The 26,820-nt window shown below is 53.8% G+C and overlaps 2 protein-coding genes across 9 annotated transcripts; both read right to left on the reverse strand.

The window, feature by feature from the left end:
- Positions 1 to 115: 115 nt before the first annotated feature.
- LOC308644888 (F-box/WD repeat-containing protein 9) lies at positions 116 to 6,195 on the reverse strand. 3 transcript variants are annotated; one of them, XM_081286674.1, is made up of 10 exons: positions 5,836 to 6,195; positions 4,110 to 4,249; positions 3,904 to 4,032; positions 2,459 to 2,571; positions 2,283 to 2,374; positions 1,109 to 1,257; positions 906 to 1,019; positions 679 to 768; positions 536 to 601; positions 116 to 457 (listed from the first exon to the last, which is right to left on the reverse strand). In XM_081286674.1, exons 1-10 carry the CDS (start codon positions 6,062 to 6,064, stop codon positions 383 to 385), a joined length of 1,197 nt encoding a protein of 398 aa, XP_081142800.1. In that variant the 5' UTR covers positions 6,065 to 6,195; the 3' UTR covers positions 116 to 382. The 3 variants fall into 3 exon arrangements, with proteins under 3 accessions (XP_081142800.1, XP_081142798.1, XP_081142799.1); XM_081286672.1 differs by having other exon boundaries at positions 5,650 to 6,195; XM_081286673.1 differs by lacking the exon at positions 906 to 1,019 and having other exon boundaries at positions 5,650 to 6,195.
- A 1,378-nt stretch (positions 6,196 to 7,573) lies between these two features.
- LOC308644887 (transportin-2) lies at positions 7,574 to 26,544 on the reverse strand. Of its 6 annotated transcripts, XM_081286669.1 has the most exons (26): positions 26,510 to 26,544; positions 25,836 to 25,953; positions 23,564 to 23,675; positions 22,623 to 22,698; positions 22,393 to 22,542; positions 19,709 to 19,815; positions 19,473 to 19,606; positions 19,304 to 19,385; positions 19,107 to 19,229; positions 18,872 to 18,990; positions 17,751 to 17,811; positions 17,485 to 17,650; positions 17,127 to 17,279; positions 14,345 to 14,570; positions 13,972 to 14,143; positions 13,437 to 13,523; positions 13,254 to 13,361; positions 12,993 to 13,151; positions 11,638 to 11,725; positions 11,361 to 11,459; positions 10,791 to 10,886; positions 10,377 to 10,482; positions 10,076 to 10,175; positions 9,925 to 9,999; positions 9,673 to 9,800; positions 7,574 to 9,596 (listed from the first exon to the last, which is right to left on the reverse strand). In XM_081286669.1, the coding sequence occupies exons 3-25, from the start codon at positions 23,660 to 23,662 to the stop codon at positions 9,693 to 9,695; spliced, it is 2,694 nt and encodes an 897-aa protein (XP_081142795.1). In that variant the 5' UTR covers positions 23,663 to 23,675; positions 25,836 to 25,953; positions 26,510 to 26,544; the 3' UTR covers positions 7,574 to 9,596; positions 9,673 to 9,692. The 6 variants fall into 6 exon arrangements, with proteins under 6 accessions (XP_081142795.1, XP_081142794.1, XP_081142793.1 ...); XM_081286668.1 differs by lacking the exon at positions 26,510 to 26,544 and having other exon boundaries at positions 25,836 to 26,074; XM_081286667.1 differs by lacking the exons at positions 25,836 to 25,953; positions 26,510 to 26,544 and adding an exon at positions 25,140 to 25,439.
- Positions 26,545 to 26,820: the final 276 nt, after the last annotated feature.

The following is a 26,820-nucleotide window of genomic DNA, read 5'->3' on the forward strand; positions in this document are numbered from 1 at the left end:
TAGTTCTCGGCGGACACAACATCTTTGTTGGTATGTGGTGCTGAGGATCGAACCCGGGTCGCACGCATGCCAGGCGAGCGCGCTACCGCTTGAGCCACATCCCCAGCCCCAGATTTATTTTCTTTTGCTCTTGACCCAGAGCATGGCGTCCAGATCATGACCAAACCAGGACCTGAGGGGGGAGCAGCCCCCTTGGCGGGCCAGAACACAACATCACTTCTCCAGACAAGGGGCCCAGCGCTGGCTGGGGCTGGGACTCTGTGTATCCCGGGCCTGAGGAGCAGGGGCAGAGTCAGCACCAATGGGGGCAAGGTCCCCCAAGAACAGAGGCCGGGGCTCAGCCTTCGGCTGGCAGTACACAACACACATGGCGTCCACTTGCTCAGGCCTGAAACCTCCAGACCTCCAACGACAGGCCCCCCGAGGCGGCCACCACCACGTCACCCTCAGCGCAGATCTGGGAGGACAGGGGACAGAGGAGTCAGCAGATGGCCCTTCGGGAAGACTGGACAGGGTGCATGGGGCAGGTCCTTACCCCATTTAGTACATTGTGGTGGTTTCGGGTACAAATGGTCCTTGGTGGGTCTGTGGGCACGTGCACCTGTGAAGGGCAATGGAAAACAGGTCAACAGATGTATTTCTGGCCCATGGGGACCGTGGAGTGAGCACTTTCCTCACCCGGAAGGTCTTGTCGGTGGACGTGGTATACAAGGCTCCCAGCGAGTGTTTGATCCCTGTGATCTGAGACCTGTGGCCCACGTCGAAGGACTGCAGGGGGCAGGTGGGACGAGTGACACTCAGGCAAGGTCTCCTCAAGGCCAGGCCTCCCACCGTGGCATTGGGGGCTAGGGTAGGAAGCAGCCGGGGGGTGGGGGGACGATGGGCAGGGAAGTGCCCTTGCAGACCCGGACAAGCTGGAAGCAGCCGTCACAGCTGGCGAAGACGTGCAGCAGGCCCCCATTGTCCCCCGTCCAGAGCTGGGGCTCCTGGTAGGACATGCAGAGCAGGTAGGAGTCCAGCTGCGGGAGGGACGGGCGGGAGAGGGCAGCTCAGCGGGGCAGGGCAAGCCAAAGCCCCTTGCTCTGGGACCCCGGGAGGGCCTGCCCACCTGCAGCCGCTGGAGGACACTGTTGGCCCGGCGGTCAAACACCACGAGGGTGTGGTCCTCGCTGCTGGAGACGATGTGTCTGTCGTCGGCCACAAGCGCCAGGACGGCGCTGGAGTGTAGCCGCCGGCTCTGCAGCTGGGCAGGGCCAGCTGGTGGCACAGGCCGGGGAGGAGGGGGCACATCAGAGTACCTCAGGGACCCCAGACTCATCTGAACACCCTGGGCCACCACCCCCGGCAAAGACCTCAGTTGGCTTGGTGCTGCCCACAGCTGCCCATCTCTCTCCTCTCTCTAACGGAGCCCAGGAGCCCAGGCCCCTGCCCAGCCCCGACTCCTAAGCCACCTCCTCCTCCAACCCCACCAGCTCCTCTCAGCTCAGGGAGGAGCATCTTGTCCTACCCTGGTCCCCCGTTCCACCTCTGCCTGGACAAAGAGTGCTCACTGGCCCTTGGATTTCACAAAATAAGGATGAATAAATAAATAAACCATAGAACCATAGAAAAGACTTGCGTGGGCTTGTTCTAGGTGCTTTATGTAAACTTATTTAACTCACCAGTGTTCATTTGTGTGTGTGCGTGTGAGCGTGTGTGTGTATGCGTGTGCGTGTTTTACTGGACAGTTCCACCACTAAGCTACATCCCCAGTCTTTCTCATTTATTTATTTATTTATTTTTGAGATGGGGTCTCAGTTTACTGAGTTGCTGAGGCTGGCCTCCAACTTTCAATCCTCCTGAGTCACTGGGATTCTAGGTGTGACACTGTGCTTGGCTCCACCAATGCCATCCCATTCCTTTACCCCATGGGGCTGGAGGGTTATGAAGTGGGGGTTGTGTTGTGGTGCCAGGGCCCCTTGCATGCTAGCAGGAGATGCTTCACCACTGCCCGACACTCTCAGCTCATGACTTGGATGTTACAGGAGGGGAAACTGCCTGGAGTCACACAGATAGGAGAGAGGGGAAGCCAGAATCTGACCCAACTCTGGGGACTGGCCAGGCTTCCTCTGCGTCCCCATCCCAACTGCTTGTGGCACCTTCACATGACCCAGGAGTTAGCACCTTATTAGGTGACTATCACCCCAGCTAGGCTGAGGCCAGAGTGTTCCTTTCCCAATATGACTCTGGAGACCCCAGGTGGCCCTGCTTTCCCCACCGGGGCTCCAGAACTCCCAGCCCACCTCTGGGGTCGTAGATGGTCACCTTCTTGTCGTAGGTACCAGCCACCAGGACATCAGGCTGATAGGAAAGGCACAGCACTGCTGCCCTGCCCCTGGGGACACAAAGACCACAGGGCTGGGGAGGCGACCTGGCATGGCTCTACCCACCCAGGCCCCCTGCCCAGGCCCCCTCACACTTTATCTCTCCGAACTGCTGCCCATCAGCTGCCATGTCCCACAGCTTCACAGTGCTGTCCCAGGAGCCGGAGCACACGCGGTGGTCCTGAGAGGCCAGTGACCACACCCAGCCCTGCGGGACCAGACACAGCAGTCACCCATGGCTCCCCATCTAGTGAGCTCAGGACCTGCTCCTGCCCACAGCCCAGGGGACAAGCTGAGTGGCACCTTTTTGCTTCTGCAGATGAGGCTCAGAGAGATCAACAGATTCACTCAGAGCCACACAGTTTTTCCTCCCTGACACCCACTTTGACAGATGCTAGGGTAGGTCTGCTTCCATGTGATTATCCCATCTCACAGATGACAAAGTCAGGATCAGAGGAGGGAGAGAGGAGCCAGAGCACGTCCAACCTGGATGAGATCTCGGTTTGGGTGAGGGGGTCTGTTTGACATTAGAGACAAGGATGGGTCACACCCCCAATCACATTCACACCCAGAGTGCTGGAAACTGAATGGCTTACTCTCACCAAGCCCTCTGAGGAAAGCATTGTAATGTGCCCTGCTTTGTGGTTGGGTGGGTTGGTTGGTTTGGGCTGTACTGAGGATTGAGCCCAGGGGTGCTCTACCACTGGCCTCCAGCCCAGCCCTCTTTATTTTTTATTTTCCATCGGGGTTTCACTAAGTTGCTGAGGCTGGTCTCAAATTTATGATCCATCTGCCTCAGCTCCCTGAGTGTCTACCCATGCACCTGGCTCGCACCCTGTTTTATAAATGATGAAAATGGACACAGAAAGGTTGAGTCTCTCACTCAAGGTCACATAGACAGGGTATAGCAGAATGAGATGCAAATCCAGCCCCCAGTCTGTCAACTGTGGGCCTGGATGCCTGGTAGTGGCCCCACCCCTCAGTCACTTCTCAGGAAAGGACAGTCATGCTGAGGCTGGCTGATCCCAAAGGGAAGCCTCACACTGCCCCATACTTTACCTCTTGAGATTTACCTGAATCTGTTTTTTTGTTTGTTTGTTTTGTGCTGGGGATTTAACACAGGGGCACTTTACCACTGAGCTATATCCCAGCCCTTTTTATATTTTGAGAAATGGCCTTGCTAAGTTGCTGGAGCTGGCCTTGAACTTGTGATCTTCCTTCCTCAGCCTCCCGAGTTGCTGGGAAAACAGACCTGTGCCATCATGCCCAGCACACCTGACCTCTTCTGAGCACCTATTGTGTGCAAATCCTGAGGTTCATGCATTTTCATATTAATGCATAATTCATCTCCATTCATCATCCTACTAACTGACCGCTGGACAGAAGTGGAAACTGAGACCCAGAGTATCACACATCTCACCAAAAGTCACACCAACAATAGCAGAATGAGATTCAATGTTACAGAGTCCAGCATCAAAACCCAGGCCCTTAACCACAGCACCCAACCCAGGCCTCATGCGTCTTCTTCCTGTCCTCTCACCTTGTGGGTGCTATTCTGCTGAGTGCCCAAGGCCTTGACCAGAACTTGACTGGGCTCTGCCCCCAGCTGCCGCAGGTCCCACAGGTTGACATTGCGATCTCGGGAACCCGACAGACAGAGTGTCCCACCCTAGGAGGGGAGAAAGTTGATGTTGTTGGAGCCATTCTGATCCACCCCTGCCCGCCCCCCCACCGAGCCCACCTCACCTGGAGCAGCAGCACAGTGTCAATGGAAGCAAAGTGCCCATCAGCCAAACAGAAGTACTCAGCCCGGCGCCCATCCTCTGCCCAGTGGGCCAGGTGCTGCTCCAGCTCAATGCAGGCTGCCGGCCAGTCAAAGTCCTCCTCTGTGGGGCACCATGAGCAGGTTCCCCAGTGGGCACCAGCTGGCAGAGCCCACCCCTGGTTTCCAGGGATCACAACCTACACCAGACTTGAACAGAATCCCACCTGAACCTCTCACCTACCCCAAGTAGGCCAAGCTTCAATTCTGGGCCCACCTACATACCCACCTCTCGGGCAGGTCTAGGACCTTACGGAACTTGGGACCTCAAGACTACTTTTCCAGGCCTACCCTTACAACCCAACCCTGAGGGACAGCATCCTCAGGAAGTTAAGGTCCTGTCTCACCCCTGGCTGAGATCTGGCCTCAGCCCCTCAATCCCCAGGCAGGGAACTCATGACAAATTTTCAGCCACCTGAATCAGACCCAGGGAAGTGTTTCTCCAACTACTATGCATGAAGCTGGGAGCTTTGTAAGATGCAGAATCCAAGGGGGGTGGGGCTGTGTAGTTCAGTGGCAAAGTGCTTGCTCAGCATGAATGAGGTCCTTGGTTCCATCCCCAGGACAGGAGACAAAAACACAGAATCCAGCTACCAAGTACAGAGATTCAATGGGTCAGATGGAAACACCTTGAGAATTGCTGATCCAAAAGCTCCTGAAAAATCAAAGCTTGCAAGTGAGGGTCATCAACCATCCAGCTTGTTACTCATGTTGGCTCAAGGGCTTGATGATCCAATATCAAGATCAACTATATTGGGGCTGGGTTGTGGCTCAGTGGTAGAGCACTTGCCTCCAATGTGTGAGGCACTGTGTTCTATTCTCAGCATGGCATATAAAAACTAAAGGTCCATCAACAACTAAAATAAATAAAGTTTTTTTTTTAAAAGATCAACTATATCAATTCAAGATCCCCAGGCTCTCTTCTTCCTCAAGGACCAATGAACTTAAGGGCAGGAGGAGTGACCATTAGCCCCTGCCTAAGATGACAGGCTAGACCCAGGACTTGAAGATCTGTGATTGCTGTTATCGAGGATCCCAGCCCCTAAGCCCTAGGCGTGTTGCAGGCTCTATACTGGGAACCTCTGTCCTCCAGGGTTAAGTCTCTAGGGCTCAAGGGATTTGGCATCACCAATTGCCACCTCAGCCTGAGAATTCCAGGCTTACTCTCAGTCCAAGCACAGCTCGGGTTACTCCAAACCAGGTGTCAGGGCCTTAGTACCAGCAAACCCCAAGCCTCAGAATCCTTAATAGTGAGTTCAGGGACCCCGGTTCCAAAGGTATCAGGAACCCACGAGTCTGCCTCATGGTCCACCCAAAAGATCAGGGACTGTGGCACCATCAGAAACTACCTCAGGCTCCAGCCAGGGCCAAAACGCCGTGAAGCCTGTTCCAAGAGCTGTGCCCACATCAACCCAGGTCCCTTTCCCCCCAGGGAGGGCGTCCCTGACCCCCAGGTGCGCGCACCTTCTACCACCGGGTAGGGCGCGCGTACGCGGCGCTGCGCGCGTAGCCTCCAGGTGACATGGTCACGCACGAGGTCGCGCAGCGTGTGGCACACGCGCGGCAGGACAAAGAGCACCAGGCGCGCATCCAGGTAGGCGCAGATCTCGAGCAGCAGCTCCGGGGGAAGGCTCAGCAGGCCCGGCGTACCCGCAGTCGGGCTCTTGGACGCCGCCTTTGGCTCCAGGGCGCCGGGGGACGCGGAGGGCGTGGACAGCAGCGGGGCGCGCGGGGCAGCCAGCCCGGGTTTCGGCGGGCTGAGTACGCGGGCCACGTAGGCCTCGGCCTGGGCGTCGGGGTCAGGCTCCGGCTCCGGCTCCGGCTCCGAGTCATCGTCCCAAGCGCGGGGATTGTCGAACGGCCCTGGGGGAAGCTCCATGGCGACCGGTGGGCGCGGCCCGCAGAGCCCTGTCAGCGCCAGGCTCCGCGTCCTGTCTCCTAGGTAGCGTGGGGACACTTCCGGCGCTGTCTGATGACGTTGCCGGCCGGAACCGAGAGGCTCGCGGGGAAACCGGCCGAGGCCCTAGACCCAGTCTCTGAAAGCGTCGGCCTTGAACTGGAAAACCCAGACTCACGGTACCGCGTTTTTATTTTTTTTTATTTTTTAATATTTATTTTTTAGTTCTCGGCGGACACAACATCTTTGTTGGTATGTGGTGCTGAGGATCGAACCCGGGCCGCACGCATGCCAGGCGAGCGCGCTACCGCTTGAGCCACATCCCCAGCCCCAGGTACCGCGTTTTTAAACGAGCATCTCTGTTGTACCTTGCGGAGCCAGTTTTGTCCTGAAGGTCGTCCCTGCGCCGCAGCTTTTTCGCTTGCCCCAGTACCACAGGCCGGGTGCCGGGACGAGCCTTCAGAGGATACCGCTCCGTGGTAGAGCATCGGCCTGGCAGGCGCGAAGCGCTGGGCTCATCTCCAGCAGCACACTCACACACCAAAAAACCAAAACCAAAACCATGGGCTGAGCATGTAGAACACTGGCGTAGCGTGTGGGAGACCCTAGGTTCCACCTCCAGCCCCGAGGCGGTCGCTGAGGAATAGGAAGTTCCAAGAGGCTGCCTAGCAGCACCCTGTGGGCTATAAAGGCGACTTCATTTTGTATATGACTTTTTAAAATTGTAGATGGACACAATACCTTTTTCTTTATTTTTATGTGGTGCTTAGGATGGAACCCCTGCCTCACACGTGATAAGCAAGCGATTTATCACTGAGCCACAACCCCAGCCCTGAAGAATGACACCTAAGGAGCCAGGAAACATTTTGGTGCTCTAGGGCCACCGGGTGGGCTGGGCCAGCAAAACGCTGTTGGAGATTTTTGTTTTTGAAACAGGCTGGCCTTTAACTCCCACCTCAGCCTAATTAGCTGGGATTGCAAAGGTGCACCCCTGGGACAGCAATTCTTGTCTACAGACAAGATTTGTAATCCCAGCAACTCTGGAGGCTGAGGCAGGGGGATTGATTGCAAGATCAAGGACAGCCTCAGGAATTTAGTGAGACTCTAAGCAAGGCTTTCCCTTTCACATTCATCCTTATATCTTATAAGTAAGAAAACAGGTTTGAGGTTTCAAGTTAACGCTTAAGCCAGGGATAGTGGTGCATACCTGCAATCCCAGGCAGAAGCTGAGGCAGGAGGATCATGAGTTCAAAGGCAGCCTCAGCAACTTGATGAGGCCCTGAGCAATTTAATGAGAACCTGCCCTGATATGTGTTTTAATTTAAAAGACTGTGTGGGAGACCTGGGGATGTGATTCAGTGATAAGCACCCTCTTCTTACTTTTTGGGTCCCTCAATTACTTCCTGACTGTAGTTCTGTTCCCATTTCTAAAGCACCCCAGGCCCTCCTCCACTACCAAAGCCAAGGACACAAGAAACTAGAGACCAAAGGTTTCACAAGAAACTGATCTTTACTCAACAAAGTTCTACACAAGTGGAATCTCACGCCACCTTGGCGCCAATCCCCAGCACAGCACGGTAACAAATGGACAGACCTGGGAGCCTGCAGGGAAAAGAGGGTGAGGAGGGACCTGGGGCAAGGGGAGAGGGACTGTGGATCAAGGCCAATCTGGGTCCACAGCCCTAGACAGGGAATAAAGTTGAGAAGCTGAAACTTCATTGTGCAAAAACCAACCAAAAATAAATTAAAAAATTAAATAGCTTTCTTAAAAAAAAAAAAAAAAAGAAAAGAAAAAGTAGAAGAACCAGGCTCCCCTTCCCTGAAGGTGGTTAGAGCCCCCCATCTTTGATGGAAAGGGGGTTACCAATTCCATCAGACAGCGAATCCATCCATATACTGCAAGACTCAGTGGAGGATGCTCCAAAGTGGAATTAGCAGAAAACTAAATGGTATTAAAAAGTTTTTTTCTTTTCTTTTTTCTTTTTTTCTTTTTTTTTTTTTTTTTTACAAATGGCTTCCAGAGACCTGCTCAAGTTTTGGTGGAGTAGGGGTGGGGGCAGGAACAGCTCAACTATGGAATGTGCACTAAGTACCCCTTGGAATAGAGGTAGGGCCTGACCCTATCTGAGAAGACACCTGGCCAGGGTAGGATCCAGGGCCTTGGAGGGATAGATGGAACAGGCCATAGGATATAGGACTCCAGCCAAACCCCAAAACACAAGGGGCCCCCAAAGTAGTAGAATGCAGGAAAGAAAAAGAAATGACGTGAAGGGGTCTGCAGGGCCCAGTTTCCCAGCCAACTCAGAAATAACTGTACCCCCTTCTCCAGGGGAGCCCCCTCCCACCTTGACTGCACCCTCAACCAATCTGAGAAGGTTCTCTATAGAAGTGCTGTCCCAGTCTGGTGGGGTCTAAGCCCCTTGGGCACTGTGATGAGCAGGAAGTCCCAGAGGGACAAAGTGGGGGCCAGGGGCATTCCACCTTCCCTTGCTCCAAGCTCTGGGGTTACTTCTTGCATAAACCTCTGTCCAATATCATCACCAGCTAGAGACCCCCCACTCACTTCAGGGGGTTCTCAGGAATGCAGAGAACCAGCCTGCCCTGGAAGCTCCTTCCCGCAAGAGACACAGGGCTAGGTACTAGCAGCTCTGTCCCAGCTCCTCATGAAAGGAACGCCCCAGGCCAGTGCTGGGAGCACAAATACCACTGGAGCACAGGGAGCGAAATGGCGAGTTCGGACCAGCTCCGGTCACTCTGGTGGTCCCCACTCTGCTGGCTGGGATGGGACTAAGATGGGGACACATTGGCTGAGGCTGCCACGAAGCTGGCAGGGAAGTATGGAGCAGGTCCAAAGCGTGAGCGTGCTGACGGGGCGGCCTCAAAGTGGCCATCTTCCTCCCCCCATCCCGGCTGAGGCTCCCCCAACCCCCCCAGCCCTCCCCAATCACCGCCGATTCCAGCAAAACAGCGGAAGCTTCTTATACTCTAGATGCAGGTTACACGGAAGGCCGTACGGCTTAACTCAGGGGTTCACTAATTCTACTGTCTCCATGCAGTCGGGGAAATGGTGGGGCGGCTGGCCCAGCCTGGCTGGCTGTGGTGCCTGCACATGCGTGTGGCCATGTGTGTGTACGCGTCTCTACAAGGACCCCCCTCCCCTCCTGCGATCCCCTCGCCTCATCCAAAGCCGGATTCAGTCGGCTGTGTTGATTCCTCCCTCCCATGTGGCTGGCCCAGGTGGGCTGCCTGAGATGACCCCATTAGAGCCTGGGGGCTCTTGCCTGCCAAGTCCCACCCCCCTCCCTGTTTGTAGGATGAGCGTGGAGGCCCCACCCACCTGCCCAAGCGCCGGCCACACAGGCCTAGTGGGGCAAGTGGACGGTTGGACGGACTGGGAAGGCGTCTGGATTTGGGTCCCGCTCACTCCTCCCTAACCCCCCTGGAACAGGGCACAGCGACTTCTGGACGCAGCGTGCTCCCCAGCAATCCCTCAGACGATGAGGCAGACAGAAACCTGCAGGGGAAAGGGAGGGTCAGGGCCTGCGTGGGTTTGGCCAGTCAGCCCTGGGTGGCAAAACCCACTCACTCACCTGACAGTCTCCACATGAGCCTAGACCCCATAGAAGGCTGCCAGCCTCTCCTTGAGCAGTGGCGGGAACTGCTCCGAGAATTGCTGCCAGTTTTCCTCCCCAACTTGGTCTTTGAAGCCATGGAGGATCTGTGGTGAGATAGGGGTGAAGGGTTAGGGTTAAGGCACAGCCAAACTTGGCTTTGTCCCCCTATGGCCAGAGATTGCTCCCACCCTCTCCCAGGAAAGAATCAGGGCTGAGCTGGAGCCTCACCTTATAAAACATGTCCCTAAGGTCATCCTTTGGGCTCACCCAGGAGGCTACAGCGTCGCAGAAGAAAATAAAGTCCTGAAACGTGACGGATCCCATGTGAGGGACCGCCCGAGCCAGCTCCCACCCTGCCCTCAGAGCCCAGCTGCCCGACCTGCACAACACCCCCCGGGTTGACACCAATCATCATGCAGATGCCCCGGAAGGCAGAGTCCTTCTCCTCATTGTCCCTGATGTTCCTGAGGGATGTGCACCTGCAGGAAGGTGGGCAGCAGGTCAGAGGGGGGGACTGGCGCTGAATGTACAACAGTGGGGCACAGAGGGGCAGGGCCTCAGTGGGTAGCTCTGGGTCATGCATCTGTCGGGGGTAAGCGGGGGGCACAGCCAAGGGAAGAGGTCAGGCCTGCCTGTCCCACCCACCCCACTGCCCAGGCCCCACCCAGGAGGGCACACACCAAGGCCGGATGAACTGCTGCAGCATGGGTGCCACCTCCTGTGGGCACACGTAGCCCAGGCGGCCAATGGTGATGGCTGGAATGGCAGAGGGACTCGTCAGGCGACCTGCAACCCCGAGTGGCCCCGGGACGGTACGTGGCGGGGCCTCTGGTACGAGGCACCGAGCCCCGCCCCATGGGCCCCAAGGGAATGGCTCCTGCAGCCAGCCTGGGCCCCTAAGCATGGCCCAGCCTGGATCTCTTACAAGGTCTCCCTGAGGCCAGCATTTTTCTTGGGCTTCTCCCAGAACCCCTTTCTAGATACCAGACACCCCTCCTGGTTTCTTTCCCAAGATTTTCAATGGCTCCCTTCCCAGTGCAGAACCCCACCTCAAAGAGGAAGGCAAAGGGCAGTGGCTCAGGCCTGGTACCCACCTGTGTTTTCCAGCAGTGTCTTGGGTGTGTTGGGCCTATTGATTATCTCCACCAGATTGCTGAGGACCATCTGCACATAGGGCTGCATCTCTGCCCCTAGGGAAGCAGCCAATCAGAAACCTGCACAGCCTACTCCACCCACTCTGAGCCAATCAGTGGTATAGCCCCTCTACCTCACTGACCCCAGTTCCATCCCTAGACTGGCCAACCACAACTGCTGAGGACACAAAGGCCCTTCTCTTGCTGCTCCTCAACTCAGAATCATGGTCAACCAGAGACAGACCCACATCCTCCAAACACCAGAGGCTCCCCTGCAGTCACCATTGAATTCCATAATGACATCACACCACCCAGTACTCCTTCAGGAAGAGGCCAAAGTCACCCAACCAATCCAATAGGGCTTTCAGCAACTACATAACACAGTCCAATACAAACAGCCCTCCTGTCCCCCGCCCTTTCGGGAAAGCAAATCACAAATGATTTTTCAGCCACTTGGCTCCAACCCCAAGGGAAACCCAGAGCAGTTCCATGAGGAGACATGGCCGGCCTGCCCTCTTTCAGGGCACTCACCCATCTGCATGCAGATCTCCCCAATGGCCCAGGTGGCATTGTTGCAGACAGAGATGAATTCAGGGTTCAGGTTGGTGCCCAGGATGGGCATGAACTCAGCTGGTGAAGAGAAACAGGAGTGCTGAGAAGGAAGGCCAGCCACGGTAAGCTCCTGCAACTAGCTGGGCAAGCCCATCAGACAGTACGAACACATCCCAGTACGGTCACGGTTCTCCCACAGTGTGTCTCCATCACTTGAGGCCAGGGCTGGGGTCACAGGTTGAGGACAGTGACTTACCAATACAGGGCTTGACATGGATGAAGCAGGCTTTGGTGAGGTCTCCCAGGAGAGCAAAGGAGCTCTGCCGGACCTCAGGCATTGAGTCCTGGGGCAGGAGAAGGGACAGTGTAGTACATCCTGGCCCTGAACACTGACTTTTCCTTATTTAATACTGGAGATGGGAATAAGGGGAGTTTCCCATTGAGCTCTACCTCTAGCCATTTTTATTTTGAGATACTAAACTATCAGCAATTTAGTTGAGGCCCTAAGCAATTTAGTGAGATCCTCTCAAAATAAAAGGGCTGGGGATGTGGCTCAGTGGTATAGCACCCTGGGTCAATCCCCAAGATCCACAAAACAACAACAACAACAACAAAAACCTCATTATAATCCTTCTGCCTCAGCCTCCTGAATAGCTGGGGTGACAGGAATGTGCCATTGTTCAATGCTATCCCTTAGCCGCTCTAGTCTCCTGCTCTTTTTTTTTTTTTTTTTTTTTTTTTGGTGGAGGGCTACTGGGGATTTATTTTATTTAGAAACAGGGTCTCACTGAGTTGCTTAACAGCTCGCTTTTGCTGAGGCTGGCTTTGAACTCACCATCCTCCTGTCTCAGCATTCTGAGCTGCTGGGATTATAGGTGTGCGCCACCCCGCCTAGCACTAGTCCCATGCTCTTGTCCCCTTTCAGAGTGTGGATATGGCTCAATAGTTGAGCACTTGCCTAACATGCTTGAGGCCCTAGGTTCCATCCCCAGCACCACCACCACAACAAAAAAAAAAAATCCAAGTGGACTAAACACACACAGAATGTTTTCCTTGACATCCTTTCTTAAACAGTTCAATTTAACCAACTACTTGCTTATCACTGACATCTTTGTAGATGTCACCTAGAAATACCAAGAATGTTCTTGGGTGCGTGTGTGAGGCAGGATGTGTGCTTTCAATTCTTTTTTCCTTGGTACTGAAAATTGAACCCAGCTGCACTCTACCAGAGCTATGCCCCCACCCCTGTTTGCCATTTTTTCTTTTTTAGTGGGACTAGGGATTAAACCATGGATGCTATATCACCTAGCTATATCCCGGCCCTTTTATTTTGAGATAGGGTCTTGCTAAGTTACCCAGGCTGGACTGGAACCTACAGTGCTCTTGCCTCAGCGTCCCACGTTACTGGGGTTACAGACATACACCACCATGCCTGGCTCAGAGCCTTTTTTAAAGGCCCTCTTTCTCTGATGTTCTCTGGCACAACTTATGTCCCCCAGGGAAGCCCACATGGGCTACTGAATGTTGTCACTGGCCAGGTAAAGGACTGCTTCCCTGCCACTCCTTGGGGATAGCAGGGATGGGGTGTGGCCTGCTTGGGGCATCACCTACCTGCATACATTGGAAGAGCAATGTCATGATGTTGCTTCGGGCCACCAGCTGCTCCACGTGGCCACCCAGGCCCTCGGCCAGTCCACTGAGCAGGTCCAGTGCCACAATCATGAAGTCCTTGTCTGGGGCCTCATATTGTTCAGGGTGCTGGGTGTACATCTGGATATAGGTGGGGGTGGGGAGGTGGGTGAGGGGAACAGGCTGGGGCCTGGGCAGCAGCAGCAGCGCTGATGGGTGGGTAAGTGGGTAGAGGATGCTCACCATGGCCTGGGCCAGTGTCTTCTGCACCAGGGTGACACAACGTTGGTAGACAGGCTCACAGTAGGGCAAGAAGCCGCTCTGCAGAGCGGTGGCCACCGATGACAGGCACTGGCAGGGAAGAGGAGGTGAGGTGAACTCAGGCAGGAGATAGTGGTCCTAGGGGAGGGGACCTGAGCCACTCACCTCCAGCAGGGGGAAGAGGTCCTTGTCCTCATCCTTGAGCTCGTTCCATTTCTGGATCAGCGGGGGCATCAGTTTCTGGATATATTCCTGGAGGGGGAGTGGAAGTTGGGCTCCCTGGGTTGGGTGGGGGGTCTGTGACTTAAAGAAGGCTGTCACCTGAATGATGAGACCTGGACTCCTTGCCGTGGCTCACGGGGCTCTGCAAGGCCTCACCGTGCAGCCAGAGGCCCTTCTTGTTCTCATCTGTTTGTCCAGAGCATTATCCCCTCAACCCTTGCCCCCACCCAGAAGCCTGGATCGGCACCTCTGGTTCCCACAGGCCCCTGCACTCCCGGAGCACAGCACTTACCATGCTATCTCAAAACTGTCTGTCTCCCCCCTAGACTGGGAGCAGTGCGAGGGCGGGGACCAGGTGGGTCTGTCTGCCTGTTGCGGTCATGGCCACATCCCTGGCGTGTGACACAGGGTCGCCGCCAGGTCACCAGATGCCAAAGGGCACCAGGATGGGGAGTAGGGGGCTACTCTGGGGTCTCACCGGCTGGTTGAGATGGTGGCCCACAGAATCAGCTAGAGTGCCGATGGCATCGTAGAGAATGAGCAGGTTCTTGTGCTGGTACTTGCCAAAGGCAAAGACAAGGGTGTCCAGGATGTAGCTGAGGTAGGGCACCAGCTCTGTGCAGGCCTCCTCCTCCAGGGTAGCGAAGGCACTGGTGGAGGGGGTCAGGGTGGAGGGCTTAGTGGACCCTGGCAGGTGGTACTCCTCATGCAGTTGGGAAGGGTGCACATAGGATCAGCCAGTACGAATACAAGAGAAATCAGGGCCAGGTCAGCAGTCACAGGTGTCATCACTTCCCAGAAAGCAAAGAGACCAAGAGGGGGTTGCTGCAAGCTCAGGGGTTAAAGATCACCTGCAGGCTGCCTCCTGCACCCTCTTGTTGCCATCCAGGATGCGCTTGAGCAGCTCCGTCATCAGAGGCTTGAGGTGCATGTCTGGGGGCTGGCTGACCACCCAGTGGGCATAGCGGCTCAATGTCCAGCAGGCGATGGAGCGGACCAGGGCCTTCTTGTCTGATAGGCACTGGATAAGATGTGGGATCAGCTCAGGCAGGTAGGGCACCATGCCCTGCATGCAGCCTACAGGGACCAGGGGACAAAAGGGGATGGTTTGATTGAGCACAGCTAGGCCCAGGCATACCAACCCTTATAGAAAGAAGGAATGAGCCCCACCTGACAGGTGAGGAAACTGAGGCTCTAAGGTTCATAAATGGCCCAGAGTCTTTTCACAGAGCCCAAGAAAGGCAAGGGCAGGATGGGGACAGAGCAGGCATATGGCATCTGGGGGATGTGTTATCCAGTCACTTATCAATTTAAGATCCACAGGACCGCTGAGCTCATCAGCTCTATGGGGCAGCCCAATGATCCAGATGGATGGGAAGTACTTCTCACATGAAAGAAACCATTCTTAGATGTTTATGCATTGTCTTTTACTCTTCATTTTCCCTAATTTTTTCTGATAATGGGAATGGAAACCATACTAGGCAAGTGTGCTAGGAAAATACTCTATCATTTAGCTCTCATACCTTCTCTTAAAATCATGAACATCAGCTGGATGTAATAGTGCATACCTATAATCCCACTGGCTTGGGAAACTAAGGCAGGAGAATTATGGATTCAAAGCCAGCCTTAGCAATTTAGAGAGGCCCTAAGCAACTCAGTGAGACCCTGTCTCTAAATAAGATATCAAAAAAAAAAAAGGGGGGCTGGGGATGTGGCTCGGTGTTGGAGTATTCCTAGGTTCAATCCCTGGTACCAAAACAAAACAAAAAACCCATAAGCATCAGCTGCACACCGTGATGCCTATAATCTCAGCTACTTGAATGAAGCAAGAGGCTCACATGTTGGAGGCCAGCCACAGCAATTTAGGAGACCCTGTCTCAAATAATAAAAGGCTGGGGGAATATAGCTCAGGGGGAATGTACCTGGGTTCAATTCCCATACCACAAAAAAGATATGAGGATCACATTTAGTGTATATGTGGCATCGAACCCAGGGGTGCTCTATTACTGTGCTACATCCCCAGCAGTTTTATCTACCTACCTATCTATCTATTCTTTCTATCATCTATCTATCTATCTATCTATCTATCTATCTATCTATCTATCATCTATCTATAGTTGTAGATGGACTCAATACCTTTATTTTATTCATTTTTTAAAGTGGTGCTGAGGTTCGAATCCAGTGCCTCACACATGCTAGGTAAGCACTCCATCACTGAGCCACAAACCCAGCCCTATTTATTTTTTCTTTATTTATTTAGTGATTTGGCTTTCAAAGTAATCTTACATTCATTCATTCTCACCTTTCATATTTTTTTTTAGTTGATGGACCTTTTTTTTTTTAAGTTTATTTATATGCAGTGCTGAGAATTAAACCCAGTGCCTCACACATGTCAGGCAAATGTGTTACCACTGAGCCACAGGCACCCCCCTTTTTTAATTTTAAAAAATTTGTTTTATTAGTTCTACATGTAAAATGTGTGTTTTGACACATTGTACACAAATAGAGCACAACTTCTCAGTCCTCTGGTGGTACACAATGCAGTCACACCGGTTGTGCAATCATACATGTAATAATGTCTCCTATTCATTCGGAGTTGCTGAGACTAGCCTTGAACTAGTGATCCTCTTGCCTTAGCCTCCCGAGTTGCTGGGATTATAAAGTGTGCCACCATACCAGGCAGAGCACCACTTTCTTACCTCAAAAGAACACTAAGAATAACTTATCCCCCCAATTATCAAACACATAAGATTTGTTCTTACCAGCCCGGCACCACCTCCTCTAGTTTTGTCTTCCCCATCAACATGAAATGCACCTAACATACACGTACATTGTTTCGAAAATGACAAATCCTATTAACACGGGATGCAGTGCCCAGAAACCTTTTCTTCAGAAAAAAAAAAAAAAAAAATATATATATATATATTTTTTTTTTTGGTGCTGGGGTTGGAACCCCAGGCCTCTCATATGCCAGGCAAGTGCCCTATCACTGAGCTCCACCCATTGCCCTCCTCAGAAAAAATTTAAAGGCTCTCTAGCTTGAGAGTTCCCGCTCCCATGTTTGAAATGTTTAGGACAGCTCTGTTTGCTGACATGGTCACACATGACACCTGCATCAGACTGCCATGCTTTGTGTCCACCACTGAGCCCTTCCATTTTTGTCAGGATAGTCTAGCAGCCAGGATCAGGTGTGACATTCTGATGCACCTGGGTGACAGCAGGGAAATGGTGGTATGGTCACCTCTGTGACCCTCATTTTCCCCATCTATGAACTTGGGGTTCTGGCACGCACTTCAGCAGATGGTGGCAACTGGGCAAGTTCATTGATGGGGACCTGGCCTGGGTGGCCCTACTGTGAGAGAAGCACTGCAGAGGTATCTGCTGTCACAGCTGCAGCTGCTGCAATTACACTTACAACATTGCTGACCTGCCTACCGGAGAGAATGCATGTTAGGGTTTTGGAGATTCCTTGTGGGCCCACGGGCCAAGGGGATGACTGGGACTCTAGAGGGGTCTGAAGAATGCTGAGCAGGCCTTGTCAGTGCTGTATCCAGTCCCAGACTCTGGCCAGTGTGCAGGAAGTATGGACAAGCCAGGGGGCACACCCAGGATGAGGGTGGACAGAGGACTCACCCTCAGCGATGGCGCCCAGCACCAGGATGCCTGACTCTTTGACCACCCACTCAGGGTGGAACAGGAGGCCCTTGAGCAGTGGGAGGAGGTGAGGCAGCAGCTCCTCCCGAAAGACATTGGCGAGGACATCCAGTGCAGCAGCTGAGCACTTCCCTGAGGGCGGACAATTGGGGGATGGGATGAGGAATACTCAATGTGCAGGAGGCTGGCCCTGCTTGACTGGGGGGGGGAGGGTCAGTCTCCCCATTGAGAGATCATGGTAAGTTCTTCATGATCTGCCTGCACCAGAATCTTGTCACCTTCAGAGAGGGATCCCAGGGCCTGCCACCTCACCCCCAGGGCCGGCCGAGCCACGCACTCAGATTCCAGTCGGACAAAGCATCATCATCGTCATCATCCTCTGCATCCTCAGAACCATCAGGTCGCTCGGCCTCATGGGGCAGCGTCACTGTTCGTGATTTGTGGAAGCGTGGCTTGATGTCTTGCTCGCTGTCAGGGACTGCCTCATCCTCTTCCACGTCCCCCTGGGGACAAGGCCAGCAGACCACTCAGCACCATGGGGGAAACCCAGCCAACGCCTCTGCCCTACAACCCACACTCAGCAGCCAACAGACCCAGACAGACCTTGAGCAGAATGATGTCAATTTCTGAGTACTTCATTCCATTGACCAGGATGGGGATCAACCTGTCAGGAGAGAGGATGTTTGTCATAGTGCAGGGGCCCTCATCGGGGGCGCACAGCCTGGTCAGGAGGCGGCAGAGGTGTGGGCAGCAGCATCTATCAAGGGGCAGACATTGCCAAGCATGCAGATACTTGTGCATCCTGCAGCCATTCATTTCCCTGTGGGGAATTATCCCAACCTAGTTTCAGCCACCATGGTTAGGTGATACCTCCTTGGCTCCACAGGAAAGCTTTGGCTTGGATCTGGCCACCCAGGGCCATTCCAGACCCCTAAACACACTGAAAATCTTACAAGAGTACCTGGTCCTTATCATGTGATAAGGTATGGTCATGTGACTCAGGCCCTGGGCACCTCCCTAAGATGGCTGAGTCCAGGCCACACTGGGAAAGTGAAAGGCAGAGTGAATGGTCCCCTCAACTGGAGCTGGAATTACAGACTCTTCTAGAACCTTCTCATCATACTCCCCGAGGGTGTCACATCACTCCCCAGAAGCCACCCCTCTCGGCCCAGCCCCACAGCCTCCCCATAAACACAGTGATTCAGGGTTAAGCTCATTAGCCAGACAGTGGCACACACCTGCAACCCTGGGGAGGAGACTGAGGCAGAAAGATGGCAAGTTCCAGGTCAGCCTGAGCAACACAGCCAGACCCTGCCTCCAGTGAAAAAGTAAAAAGGGCTGGGGACATACAGTGGCAGAGAGCCCCTGGATTCAATCCCCAGAACTGAGAAAACTAAACAAACAAAAAGGGTCAGCTCTAAGACTTTTGTTAAAGATACTACTTAAAAGAATTTCCTAAGCTGAAAAGATGTAGAAAACCACAACAATCCCTGAGGTCATGCCTGAGGATAAAGCCCAATGCAGAAAGATCAGATTTGAGACCAGAGAGATGCCTTCCGACAGACACCTGGATCCAGGATCCCGGCTCAATTTTTGTCTCATCAATCTACACACAGAGGACGTGAACTGGAACAAGCTCAGGAGGTGACCGACCAGAAGGGAAGGCACAGGTACAGCAAGGGGTGGAGGCTAGAGTGTGACAGGGTGGGAGCAACAACACTCACTGGACCAGATGGGAGGCAAGGACTTCCTTGCAGATGGGCTGCTCGGCCAGCGTCAGCCAGAACTCACAAGCCTCGAGGGCCACATTCTCGTCGTGGTCCTGGGTCCTCTGCAGCATATACTGGAGCAAGTGGGGGAGAAGCTGAGACCTAGCCCAATTGCAGGTAGCTCCCCAGTCCCCATGCCAGCTGCCCAGCTGCCCACCTGCCCATCTGCACTGGCCTTGGCCAAGCACACCTGGATAATGCTGTGCATGTGGGGGATGAGCCTATCAATCCGCACTTCTAGAAGCATCACCAGGGCCCGGCACACATTCTTCCGCACCTCAGGGTCATCATCCACAGCCAGGGCAAACAGGTGCTGCAGGGAAGGGTGGGGTCAGCTGCCTTGAGACCTTGGGCCTCTTCCTGCCCAACCCCTGCCCAGCAGCGCACCTCAATGAAGGTGTCAATGTTGTCCATCAGCGCCTGCGCCCGGTCCATGATGAACTGGTTCACACAGGCAATGGCATGGGACCTAGCAGGGTGCAAAGATGTGGGTCACCCAGGTCTAGCCAGCCCACACACTCCAAGACCCTCAGATGCCCTGGGGAGCCACGCCCACCGGATCTTGGGACTGCAGTGCTTAAAGAATTGCAGAAACTTGGGGATCATGATGTTCAGGGGCCTGTTGAGAGCATCACTATCCAGGAGCTCAGAGGAGTCTTCACAGATCTTTTGCAGGGCTCCAAATGCTCCCTGGTGGAGGAGAGGAGAGGAGAGGAGAGGAGTTGAAATATCAGCGTGGGTCGCAGGATAGGCCTAGGTCTCTGGTTGGGCTGGCCACAGCTCATCACCTACCTCACAGGTGTTGTAATCCTCAGAGTTGAGCAGGTTGCACAGCTGGGGCAGCAGCTCAGGCCACATCTGCAGCTCCCCCTTGGAAGCAATGGTGGTGATGAGGATACCTGGACAGAGGGAAAAGGAGGCAGCCTCAGGCTGGGTGAGGGCCCGCAGGGTCCCCTCCCTTAGCCACCAGGCACTCATTCACTGGCTTTCCCTAAACTATCCCACAGAAGCCCTCCATGGCTCCACCCCATTTTCCCCCAGTAAAATACTGGGAAACCACATACAAGGGCTGAAAGGGAGGGGAGCAACTGGGTGGTCAGAGCAGGCCTCACTGAGGTGGGTTTCATTTATTTATTTATTTTTCAATACTGAGGATTGAACCCAGGGCACTCTTCATCCCTAGTCCCTTTTAGTTTGAGACAGGGAAGGTGCCCAGGCTGGCCTCAAACTTATGATTCTCCTGCCTCAGATTCCCAAGAAGCTGGGATTACATGTGTGTGCCACCATGCTCAGCTTCGAGGTGGTGACGTGTGAGTAACAAGCTGAGGGAGGTGAAGTGGGTCAGGAAGAAGGCCTCCTGGTACCTGGGGGAAAAGCATCCAGGAAGAGGGACGGGCCAAGGTCCCAGGAGAGTTATGGCCTAATGTGCTCACAGAAGGGATCAGAACAGAGAGCAATGGGGAAAGTATGGGAAGAGGTGAGGACAGAGATGACAGTAACAAGTCTACAAGGCCTTGTGGCCACAGGGAGGGCTCTACCGCCTGACCAAAATCGAAGAGCAAACCGCAGTAACTATACAGCCCTGAGGGCAGTGGAGGGGTCCTGGTGTCGAGCTGAATACTGTTGCTGTCAAGGAAGATGAGCGTTTAATGCCACAAGATGGCAGTGTCTCCCAAGGGCAGAAGGCTCACTGCTGGACTCATGAAATGAGAAAAGTGGGTTCATAAAGGACACTGATGCCAGCCCACGATGCAGTCCCAGTTCCCCATCTGGCAGTGTGACCTTGACCACATCACCTAACCTCTCTGTGCCTCCATTCTTTGCCCTCGATGGAAATAAAGAACATCAGCATCAGCATCAGCCTGAGCCGGGTGCAGTAGAGCACGCCTGTAACTCCAGCTACTCAGGAGGCTGCCGCAGGAGGATCCCAAGTTCAAGGCCAGCCTGGGCAACTCAGCAAGACCCTGTCTCAAAATAAAATAAAAAGGGCTGGGGGTGTACCTCAGGGATAGAGGGCTTGTCCAAGTATTTTGAGACCCTGGGCTCAATCCCCAGTACCATGAAAAAAACAAAAACAAAAACCAAACAAACAAAAAGACAGCCACCAGACTCCTAAGACTATTAGGAATTGTCAATGATTTAGTTGTAGTCATCCTATGAGGAAATGGTTCCAGGACATCTCAGGGACACCAAAATCAAGTCCCTTATAGAAAATGGTGTAGTATTTGGATACACTACTTTGCACACAGCCAGGCACACACCTATAATCCCAGCTATTTGGGAGGCTGAGGCAGTTGGATCTCAAGTTCTAGGTCAAGCTTGGCAACTCTGCAAGACCCTGTCTCAAAATAAAAAATAAAAAGGACTGGGGATGTAGCTCAGTACTAAAGTGCCCCTGGGTTCAATTACCAGCACTCATAAAAAGATACTTAGTACATACACTTTAAATATCTAACAGAATACCAATGCTAAGTACATAGTTGCAATACTGTATTGTTTGGAGAATAATGACAGGAAAAAAATGTCTGTTCATATTCAGTACAGGAGCAATTTTTTTTCCCCAAACATTTTCGAATCACAGTTGGTTGAATATGCAGATATGGAACCTGTGGATCTGGAGGACCAACAGTACTGAGAGCAGTGCCTGGTACCTAGAATGAGCTTAGGAAGTCCAGATCCTTCTGCTTAGCTCAGAGGGGGAGCTGAAGAGGTAAGAGCTACTTCTGTAGAAGCAGGAAGCCATGAGAGCAGCACTTCTGATAGGCCCACATAGCTAGTACTATTTTCTTGTTATTGTTGCATTTATTTTGAAGATTTTCTTCCCTTTAGCATAAGTAAATCTGTCTTTTCCTTTGAAATAGTCCTATTAATTTTCTTTAAAATTTCTTTAGCTCTGCAGTCCTTGGGATGGAGCCCAGGGCCTCATGTGAGCTTGCCTGTGCTCAACTACTGAGCTACACCCCAGCCCACAAAACACCTTCTTAGAGGAACAAATGTATTTATCAGTAGTGAAAAGCCTTAAGGGAAAAGGGCTCCAATTAGTTCCTACCCAGCCCTCTTTAACGTCCTGAGGCAATCTGCCGGGCATCAGGAAGGGCCAATATTAACTAATTCATGTTGCATCTGAACCAAGACTGGTGAAAGTCAGCTAATGGCTGTCTCCACAAGGTCAGGGAAGCTAGATCCGAAGCGCTTAGCACAAAATTCTGAACACTAAGTCACTTATCTCCAAAACAAGAATGGCTGGCCGTTTCCAGAGGGAATGGTTCCAGAACATGGACCTGCACTGCCTGGGCTTGTTTCCCAGTTCTGCTACTTACCAGGCAAGTCTCTTATCATCTCAGTGCCTCCATTTCCTCACCTGTCAAATAGCAGTGGCAACAGTACAGCCATATAGGACGCCAGAGCATCCAGTGAACAGCACCCTGAACACACTGAGCAGCTTCTGACCCAGAGCCCCCACTGCCCCTTCTCACCAATGGTGGCTCGGATGAGCGAAGAGGCATCACCAATGTTGTTAAGACACTCCTGTTTGATGAAGTCAGCCACAGGGGGCGGGAAGCTCTGGTAATGTGCCTTCACGTTGTTCTTAAGAATAAGTCCACTGAGAGATCGGGTGGGCTCATCTGTGGGGAGAGGCTGAGGTTCAGGGAGCCATGGGGGTAAGGTGGGGTGTGGCTCACATGGAGAGGCACATACAGCATACCTTCTGATTTGAGTCTGGTCAGGACGAAGATAAGGTAGTTGTTGAAGTCAGGAAACTGGTTGAGTTGTTTGAGTTTCTGCCAGGCTGTTAAGGGTCTTGGGAGACAGGGGCCTTCCCTAGGCAGAGCCCCCTCACTGCCACACAGCCGAGGACATAAGTGACTGAGGGGACCAGGCCACCAGCCCCTGGGATCCCACTCATCAACTGTGCCCAGAGCAGCTCAGAGCATTTCAGGCTATCAAATGCACACATGGACCAGAGTGGATGCCCCAGCTCCCCAGCCACTCCTAAAGACCCTGGCAGAATAGAGAGGGCTAGAGAATCCTGATCTGACAAGGGAGGCAGCTGTTACTCAGCTCTGCTCCTTAGCATCCAATGTTGCCTGCTTTAAAAGGGGGGGCGGGGGTCTTGGAGGTATGGCTAAGTGGCAGAACACTCCCTGCACAAGGCCCTGGGTTCAAGATCTCCAGCATGGCAAAAAAGAAAAAAAAAAAGAACCCAAATTTTCACGTGAAACTTCTTAATGTTTTAAAGACTTATCTTCCCATTCTGGCAGGACACACTGAAATCAAATCTGAAAAGGCTAAACTTCCCATCCTGGCTCCCCACTGGTTGTGAGCTTTGACCCTGGGAAGTTCTTTTGCCTCTCTTAAGCCTCAACATCCCTGTCCACAAGATGGACATAACAGCAACTACTTTAATAGTTAAGTGCTTAAAGAACATTAGATATTTTCATTATTTTCCATAACAATCCCTGAGCTCTGGGAATGGAACAGAGGCACTCAGTCCTTGCTTCTCTGACCAAGCCATGCTCTTTTTGCACATCAGAAAATGCAGGGGGCAGGGAAAGGGGTGTCAGGAAGTGGGCCCCTCCTTCTCTGGCCTTCAGAAACTGCAGACATCTGCCAGGTTCCCCCAGCCCCGGAAGGAAGGAAGGATACATCCTGTACGATGCGCTGAGTGGCCGTGTTAGGCGACTGCGAGTCTTTGAGCAGCTGCAGGACCTGCTGCAGGCCCTGCTCGTCTGGCTGCCAGTCCATGGCGCAAGGCGAGCTGCAGGGGTAGGGGCCTGGGTCAGCGCTGGGTCTCTGGGTCTCGGTGTGAGACCCAGGTTGAGCCCCTGAGGCAGTGGCAGACGCGTGACGACGGGAGCGCCCTCGGCGGACAGGCGGAGGCCGCCGATCCACACCCGCCCAAGTGCGGGGTCCTCGCCAGCTGCGCCATCCTCGGCCGCGCAGTCGCGGGCTTGGGAGCGCGGGTGGGGGAATATGAAAGCGGGCTATGGGAGGCGGCGGCGGGGCCCGGCGGATCCTCATCGGACCCAAGGTGGAGCCCTCTTCCCACGGTGACCCATGCCGCTGCCGCCCCCGGCTGCGGGACCTAAGGTTTCCACCTCCCTCGCCGCCGCTGGGCGAGGACCCAGACGCTTCCACATCCAGGGGCCCCGCCCCAGACCGTGATAGTGCTCCGGCCCCCGTGGTGTCCCCGGTGCAAGCACAGTCCCTGAAGATTCTCCTCCCGAAACCAGGCCCGAAAGCTCGGCCAGATACCGGCTGCCTCCTGCCCGGTCTGATCCCTGAGCTTCCCCAGGTGCACCGTCCAAAGTGCTCCGATCCTGCTGAAGATTCCTGCCGCCTCCTCTAATCCGGTACTTCAAGCTCAGCAGATGCCAGACGCCCCCTTTTCTGGACAAGCCAGACCCGTTCAGCGGTTTCCCTTAATCAGGCCCGAAGCAATGCTGAGATAGGTCTCCGCTGCCTTCGAATGAGAGCCAGCCAAGCTCGCCCAACCCGCGACAGAAGCCCCCTGCACCCGTCCCCGTCGCCAGCCCCAATCAGGTCTGGCCAAGCTTCTCTCCCTCCCACCCTCTGCCCCAGTCAGCAGTAAGCCCTGCTGACGGATCTCTGCTGCCTCCCCCAATCAAGTTTCGCCAAGCCCCCCACCAGTTCAAGTCGGAAAACCCCTGCAGCTCCCCTCTATTAGGCCTGGCCGAACTCCCCCCGGAGCATTCCCCTCAACGGATCCCAGCGACGCCTCTCAGTCACACCCAGCACAGCCCTCTCGGCCTAAGACTGACGGCCCTCCCTACCAAACTCAACAAGCCCCCCCAACTTTCAATACGGCCTCCCTCAATCAGACCCACCAAGCCCCGCCGAAACAGGCCCCCACACACACCCGATCCTCACGACGTCCCCCAATCAGGCCCTAAGCAGCCCCCAGACGCTTCCCCAATCAGATCCCCTTCAGCCCGACCCCAGCCGCCCCACTGGCCCGCTTCTCGCGGAACCCCAACTTGGCCCGGCTCCGAGGCCCCACCCCCAAAGCTCGACTCGGTTTCCCCCTCCCCCGCCCGGCCCGTTCTCCCAGCCTAGCCGATCGGGCCCAACCGGGTTCCCGGCCTTTCCCGGTCGGGCGCGGCCCCGACGCTCGGGCCACGCGCAGCGCAGGCCCAGAGCCCGGCAGGGGTGAACGCAAGCCAGAGCCAAGCGGGTCCAGCTTTGAGTGAGGCCCACTTACCGGGCCCCGAGCGGCAGCAGCGGCGCCTAGTGCTGCGGCTTCTCCTGAGACTCGCGCGGAAGGAGGGAGCCAAAGAGAAGGAATAAAAAAAAACGCGGTCGTAGATGAACCGTTGCGGCTTCCGTACTCCGTTCAAACTGGTCGGGGCGCACCAATCGGAATGCACAGCCACCACACGTGACCGAGCACTAGGGAGACCCTGGCCAGGCCAAGGCCGGGTCACGTGACGGAAGAGTTGCCGCCTCTAAGCCTCTCTGGCCAATTAGTCTTCCCAGCGTCTCGTTTTCTCAGCATCTCACACCCTTCTGACTGCCGCCCTTTGCAGGAGCCAGGAATTGGTAGTGCATGTAGACTTTAGCATGATGAACCCGGAACCCTTCGGTCGGGAGTCAACTGCGCCCTTATCATCTCCCTGAAAACTTAATTGTTCCTCTTTCTCCGCCCCCCATCCAGAGGGAGTACCCTTCATGTGGAAAAAAAAAAAAGGGGACTGAGTCTGGAGTGAACTTTTTACTCCAGAGACGAAGAAAAAGAGCCTGACACGCGCCGAGTTCCTACAGAAGCCGCGGCCCCATTTTGCGCTATTTATTTTCAATACTGTGTGACAATTTTTACAAGGAGACAAAAAAAAGATATAAATTTTAAATAAAATAAAATTAGTAAAATAAGTACAAGAGGCCTAATTCCTTTCCCTACCTGAATATGAAGGAGATGAAATCCCTTGCCCAAGAAATTTAGGCAAGAGCAGGGTCATGAAGAAGAAATCTTCGTGATCCATGCTCCATCTGAAGACAGCAGGGCACTGTTTTTCCTCCTGAGAGCAAAGCGTTGCAAAGAGCTGGAGACCCTGGAAGCTGTCAGGTTTCCTTCCCCTCCTGGCCCTGCGGATATCAAGATGGGCGACCTCCTGCCACTCGGGGCTTCAGTTTTCCCCATCCGTCAAATGTGTATAAGAATAGTTTGCTCCATTAAAGATAGTCCAAGTTAAGTATTACCTGGCAAGCCATAAACTGTTCTTTTAAAGCGTGTTTTTTACCCCGTGAGGCTCAAGGCCATTCTTTGGCTGTATGCTGTATTCGACCACTCGCTAAACCACTATTTACCGGATGAACCAAGGCTCTAATCCCAAAGGACTAGCCCTCCCCTGAGAGACTATCTGACTTTCAGGAGAGACACAGATCAATGTTTGCCCTAACCTGAAGCGACAGTAGTTAGCCTACTTCCCGTAGGAAAACTCATCCCAGCTCTGTTCATTCATGAAAAGCAAGTATTATGGCCTTCCTGGCTAGGGGAGCGCCATCTTACGCCTAATTTCGCTCCGAGAGCGAAGGAAAACTCTCTAAACAGAAAGGAGAAGCAAGGATACACACCGTAGCCAATTCAACTGGGAAGAAACAGGTCTGGAGATACGTGCGGAAGCCACCAACAACGCATGCGCAAAGTCCCAGTCTGTGAGATTTAGAACTACAAATCCCTTGGTGCCAAGCGCCAGAGCAGCTGCGCTTTAATGCGCTAGGTAAGAATCAAAAGCCCGGCGGTGGGGGCTTTTGGGAGGTCTGTAGGGCGGAGTCTGGAATCCCACTGAGATGGATGTTGAGAATGAAATTTGAGGCTGGGGATTGGTTGGGATGATGCAACGAAGTGTGCGAATTATGGGAGCTTTCTGATCAAGGTAGGGCAC

This window comes from Spermophilus citellus, assembly GCF_964194105.1.
Source record: "Spermophilus citellus genome assembly, chromosome: 3".
In the NCBI taxonomy this organism is placed as follows: domain Eukaryota; kingdom Metazoa; phylum Chordata; class Mammalia; order Rodentia; family Sciuridae; genus Spermophilus; species Spermophilus citellus.